The 6,753-nt window shown below is 32.3% G+C and overlaps 1 protein-coding gene across 1 annotated transcript; it reads left to right on the top strand.

Annotated features, from left to right (window-relative positions):
* Positions 1–1,998: 1,998 nt before the first annotated feature.
* LOC137818663 (transcription factor bHLH62-like) lies at positions 1,999–5,541 on the top strand. The gene is made up of 8 exons (XM_068622216.1): positions 1,999–3,274; positions 3,485–3,700; positions 3,791–3,856; positions 3,962–4,030; positions 4,143–4,214; positions 4,333–4,563; positions 4,909–5,011; positions 5,132–5,541. The coding sequence occupies exons 1-8, from the start codon at positions 2,312–2,314 to the stop codon at positions 5,167–5,169; spliced, it is 1,758 nt and encodes a 585-aa protein (XP_068478317.1). The 5' UTR covers positions 1,999–2,311; the 3' UTR covers positions 5,170–5,541.
* Positions 5,542–6,753: the final 1,212 nt, after the last annotated feature.

Raw genomic sequence — 6,753 nt, 5'->3', positions numbered from 1 at the left:
ACAAGTGTCATACGAGTATCGGTCTGACACTGACACACCATTTAAGAGAAGTGTTTGAAATTCATGCTTAAAAACACTATTTTATAATAATAAATATATCATGTGATGATGTAGGATTGTCAATATATCAATATTCATATAAAAAAAATATAAAAAGAAAAAGAAAAATGGAAAAATAGAATAAGTTTTGTAGAGCTGTCGATCCTTCCTGGCTTCCATTAGATCCGTAAAGTGTGAAGAAAAGGAAAGCAAACGACGACACATTTTGGTGTTCTGACGTCCAATGCTGGCCAACCAACGCCCTCCTCCGTCTTTTGCGGGGAGAGATAGACACTTACTATTCATTAATTTCACATCTCTTTAATTTTCTCTAATTAAACTCTTTTTTTTCTTTTTATATTTATATTAACCTTTTTTTAATTTTACAAACATTTCATTCATTTTGCCTTATTTCATCTCAAGACACAAAACCATGACAAATTTAATGTGATAAATCATTGTAAAAATGGTGGAAAAAAAGGAAAAAAGCCAAGTGGCATGTTAGAAAAACTAAAAAGCAACAAATGTATATAAAGACACAACTTAATTTATTATCTTGCACACATGATCACATGTTATTGCAAAAAAAAATATTTTTAAATATTATGTAAGTAATTAATCTATAATTATTTATACGTGTTTTTTTTTTCACTTTTCTATTGTAATAATAAATAGTTTAAAAAATAAGTAAAATAATTAATAACAAAGAAAAATATATCATGTTGCATGCATTTTAATCCAACCTCGCTTTTTATTGTACTTTTTTTCTTTTCTTCTTATCCATTATCTTCTAATTCAAACAAACAAAAAATAGAGTGTTTTCAATAATATACTTAACATAATTTTTTTATTAGTGAAAACAATATCTTAGTGGAGTATGACAAACATAGATTTCTTAAGATGGAAGATAATTGTTTCTCGTATCAACGAGATAAAATCATTAGAATAGTTAAAAAGAACAAAAAGGTATAAATATAATTCAATGAAGACATCACAGATGTATGTATATATTAAAAATCTGTGATTTAGTTTTAATTGTTTTGTTTGACATGAGTATAGATGACAAAAAAACATTATTCTCATAAATATTTAGAATAAATTATCTAACGGATATTAAATAAATAATAATATATTTAATGAATATTCATGGTGTAATAAATATGAGTATTTTAATCACACATTTATTAAATATTTGTTTAGAATTTAAGTTTACATATGTATTATTTTTAATTTAGACCTATGAAATTAAATTTATTTTAAAAATAATAATTTTTTAAAATTATGATCCAACTTATTTAAATTTGTTTTTTTATAAAGATCAAATTTATTTTCACTAATATTTTATTACAAAATTATTTGAAGTGTACTTAAAAATTAATTTTATCTGAATTTATATTTAAAAATTACTGGTATGAAAAAAATCTATAACAATTTTTTTTTTAAATACCTAACAAGTAATGAGATATTTTTTTTTAAAACGATACATATAGTAGATAGGTATTACCCAGTCTACTTCATTTTCATCATTAAATGTGAGATATTATTTATTTCTTTACCATTTTATGCAAACAAATTCACATCAAATAATTCTGTATTCATTAACTTATTCTATTTTGAAGTAGAGTGATACTTCTAATTATAATTTCATGTCCCAATTTTGCTTTATCTTTGTTTTTAACAAGGATATTAGCACATATTATTTTTTTATTAAATATTCAAAACCTAAACTACTTTTCAACCAATATTAATGATTTATCTTTTTATCCATTAAAAAAAATGATGATGATGATGAATACATTTGTTTTGAGAAAAGCTTTTGTTTTTATTTATTTATTTACTATAGCATTTACCAAATGAAAAAAAAAACCCTAAATGAAATTAAAAAAGAAAAGGTGAATAGAATAGAGTGTTTCACTTATTTTGGGTGTATTTAACCCCATTGTAGTCCCATCCATTTTCTTCCCCCTTCCTTTCACTTCTCTCTCAATCTTTTCCATCTTTTTATTTAACATTTAACAAACACACTTCCCTTTTCACACCAAACTCTCTCTCTCATCTCAACTCCAACCCAACCCACTTCATTAATCACTCCAATTACACACACTTGTCCCACTTTGCCACATTGCTATAACTCCTCCTTTAAATCCTCTCCTTGTTTCCTAATGTAATTTCCCAAAATCACAATCATTTTGCTTCAGCTTCCAGGGACATAATAAAGCTCAAGTTAACAAACTCCTCCAAATTCACTTCCTTTCTGTTCTTTCCTGTGCCAATGGAAAATCAGTTCTTTCTCAATGATGGGGTGTCACAAACACAGCATCATCCCCTTCACTTTCAACCCTCACCACCACCACCTTCTTCACTGCCCTCTTGGCAATCACTCTCACCCACCATGGGAATTCAACCAACACTTCTGAATTCTGCCTCTGACCAAACCCAGGATTGCTTTTACAACCCCAGTTGGGACAAGTCAGCAGATCATCATGGACTTCACTTTGATTCCTCAGAACTCAGTTCAATGGTCTCATCTCCTGCAGCATCATCCAACCCCAACAGCAACAGCAACATGTCCAATGAGAATTTCATCATCAGGGAATTGGTGGGGAGATTGGGGGCTATTGGGAGCTCTGATGAGATCCCACACCACTCTCCTCACCCTTTGGTTGTGGCCTCTTCTTACATGAATAATGGCAGTATCAGCCCCAACACTTCGTGTTACACCACCCCTTTGAGTTCCCCTCCAAAGGTTAAGACTGTCCAGAGTTTGGTGAACGAGAGGTTGGCAAATTTGGGAGGAAAGTCAATGACTTTGAATTCCAGTGTGGCTGAATTCTCAGCTGACCCTGGCTTCGCTGAGAGGGCAGCAAAGTTTTCTTGCTTTGGCAGCAGGAGTTTCAATGGTAGGAATGTCCAATTGGGGGTGAACAACGGTGAATTGGCTCAAAGATCTGCTCCAGTGGTGGAAAATGGTGGAAAGTTATCTAGAATCTCAAGTAGTCCTTTGCTTATGACACTTGGATCTCAAATGGGTACCCAAGAGAACAAGAATTCAGCAATTCAGGACCAGGAGAAAATGGAAGTTACCAATTCTCAAGAGGAATCTACAATATCTGAGCAAACACCGAATGGAGAAATTGGGATGAAAATTCACCAAGATATGACGAATTCCAGGAAAAGAAAAGCATCTTCCAAAGGAAAAACCAGAGAAACTTCTAACTCCATCAATCCCTCCAAGGTAATAAAAAAGGCTTTTTTTGAAGTCAAACTTCTATTTTGTTATGGGTTTTTTCATTTTGGCATAAAGTTTCAAATTATGATCCTGGTTGTGCTTTTGTCTCATTTCTTCATATCGCGAGAAATTGTGGCTTATGTAGTGAAGGATCATTTCTAAAACCTTGATTCTGCAAGGCAATTCTGAAATCTGAATGTGTCCTTTTCAATTCAGGGTGTTGAAGTCAATGAGGATTCAAATTCAAAGCGCACCAAGCCAAATGATGGTGAGGGAAATGAAAAAGGGCCAGTGAAGGTTGAGGAAGAGTCCAAAGCAGTGGAAGAGAAACAGAACAAAAGCAACTCAAAACCTCCTGAGCCACCAAAAGATTACATTCATGTGAGAGCAAGAAGAGGCCAAGCCACTGACAGCCATAGTCTTGCAGAACGTGTAAGAATTAGTGCTTTTGGTTCTTACTAATGGCACTTCCAACAAAACGTGTGTAGCTTTCATGTTGACATTTAATTAACCATGAAACAGGTACGGAGGGAGAAAATCAGTGAACGGATGAAGCTGCTCCAAGATCTTGTACCAGGTTGCAATAAGGTGAGAAAATAAGTTAAAATCCAAAACCTTTTAGTTTTGGTAAATGTAGGTTCAGTAGTACTTTTACTAACTTGGGTATATCAATTGTTTATTTATTCCTCATAGGTCACTGGCAAAGCACTTATGCTGGATGAAATTATAAATTATGTTCAGTCATTGCAGCGTCAAGTTGAGGTAACCAATCTTAGCAAATAAGCATCTCAATTTTCAAATGATTGTCATCATGTGTGTGTTTGTATTCTTGCTCACTAAGTTATGCTCTCTTTTTCTCTCTCTCTGAGGTCAGTTCCTGTCTATGAAGTTGGCTTCTGTTAACACAAGGATGGATCTTGGTATTGAGAATCTTGTTTCAAAAGATGTAAGTTCCTTGGCATTAGACACACTGCATGGTTCACTTTTTCTCCACAAATTTGTTGCTTTTGAGGTCTTTTAAGAAGATTCCTGAAATGGGGTTCATTGGCTTTTGATGTTTTCAGGTATTTCAATCTAATAATTCTTTGGCAACACACCAAAATCCAATATTCCCTCTAGATTCCTCAGCACAAGCCTTTTATGGGCACCAGCCTCAGCAAAACCCAGTTATCCATAATAACATACCTAACAGAACGGTGACCCACTGCTCAGTGGACCCATTAGACACATCTTTGTGCCAAAATCTTGCCTTGCAATTACCTCCCCTAAATGGGTTTAGTGAAGTTGGCTCTCAGGTAATAATAACTTTCTTCTACTTTTTCTCCACAAATTAATAATGAAAGAAAAATGGTACATTATGCATTACTACATTCTTTGTTTACTTTTTGTATGCAAAATCATCATTATTATTAGGTAGTTATGGATTACAACTTGTTTGTGATAGTGACCTTAAAGGTACAATAAACAGCCTTATCATAATTCATAAGTGCAATCAATACATGTAAACAACAGTCTTAAATTTGGGATTACTACAGCTCTCACCTTAAAAGCAAATTCTGTTTGGTTTTGTTTTGTTTTGTTTTACAATGATAATACACACAAGCTTTTGTCTCTAATATTTCTGTCCAATGACTTTTCAGTTTCCATTAACATTCTGTGAGGATGATCTCCACACCATTGTGCAGATGGGGTTTGGCCAAACTGCAAACTGGAAAACACCAATTCAATCCCCAAGTTTCAACGGTAATAAAGCAGAAAAGTCACACATTATTGGCATGTTCATTGAACATCATTTTCATTAGGCCCAACAAAATTGACATTGTTCTTATTCTTATTATATAAAATTTTGTTTCTGCAACACAGGTTCAAATAATGTACCCCAGATGAAAGTTGAGCTCTGATCAGTGAAGACTCACCCTTCATTATGCTTCAGTTGAAGCCCAGAAGACTAGGAAAACTGCTGTATACAACAACAACAACAAAAGATTTAATTCCAACAACCCCATCAAATTATTATTAAGCCACTATCAGTAGATGATGTATTCAATAGAATCCTTTTTTGTCTTTTCTTTTTCTCAATTTTTTACCCTTCTTCTCCCTTTCCATGATTCCAGTTTCTTATCTTCTGGGGCAGGTCTTTTCCATTTTTTTCCCCCTTACAATTATTCACTGTAAAATCTTAGGACGATTCTGTATTCTCTGGTGCAAATTCTTATTATTATTCTGGCACCAACTGTAAGATATATGGCTAATTAAACAAAGACTTTCTACCAGCTTTCATTGTCTCTCTTAATATTATACTGATGAAGAATTTCTTAAGGTAACAGATATTTCTCCTTCTTCTTTTTTCTATTAGAAGAATTATTTGTTTATCCCAAAACTTTGGTTAGCGTATGCCCGTTAATAATTGGCACATCACATCAAACCACTATGAATTTTCGTGGGTCTTCACTAAAATCTCGTTAAAGGTCATGTCAATTAACCCATGCTAAATCGCAAAATCTGGTGGATATGATTTCACTTGTGCTGTAACCAGCTGTATTAATGGGGTCACCCTTTTCTCTCAAAAGTCTAATTACAAATGATTAGGACATTTGGTTAACTTCAGCCATGGTCAACCAAAATTTCTTGTTCTTTCACTCACAAGAAATTTTTTGAGTTATTTCAACATATTTTGCTTTCTTCTGCATTGAGTGAGATAAGTATAAAGTGGAACCTATCCATAAAAGAAAACCTTTATGCTTGTTCTTTCATTTCTGCTTTGTAATTCTACTATTCACCATTGAAAAATGCTTGAGGTAGATGTATAGAGGGTAGAAGAAGTTGGCTTTTGAAGAAAAAACACATATTTTAAAGTAATTTATGTGAGCATTAACAGAATCCCAGGTTGGCAGAGGTGAGATTCTGACTAGGCCCAATGAATCATAGAGCTTTATAATCTCACCAACTTTTGCTATTTACTTGTGAATAGGAAAAGGGGTTTTTAGTGGACTTCAGCTTTGGAAAGATACACTTCAAATATTTGACTAATCTCTTTCTGTTAGGAAAAATCCAGTTTTTAGGGTTTATCATTAGATTTTGAGAAATTTATTCACCACTTTCATAATTGAACTTTATACTTCCTGTAAATCACCCAAAATTATAAACTATTAAACTAACTTTAATATGTTTCCAAAAGTTTTTTTTTTCTAAAAACAAAAGTGTTCTGGTAATTGGAAGTTATCTTATCTAAACTAAAGTTAGTTTATGCATTTAAACTAATTTGTCAAAATTTGTCTCTTTTTTTTATTTATATGAAAATTCACTTTATTTCTTAACTTATTTTTTCACTTTTAGAAACATGTTGGTAATGTTGAATGTATATATAAAGTATAAAAAGACTGTGCAATAAAAAGGAAACTAAAACTAAAAATATGAAATAAAGTAATTGACATAATAAAAAAGGAATATTTTGAAATTATTATATGAATAACATAATACCAAAA

Source organism: Phaseolus vulgaris, chromosome 10 (assembly GCF_000499845.2).
Source record: "Phaseolus vulgaris cultivar G19833 chromosome 10, P. vulgaris v2.0, whole genome shotgun sequence".
NCBI classification, from domain to species: Eukaryota; Viridiplantae; Streptophyta; class Magnoliopsida; order Fabales; family Fabaceae; genus Phaseolus; species Phaseolus vulgaris.
This window is presented reverse-complemented; position numbering and strand designations above follow the sequence as displayed.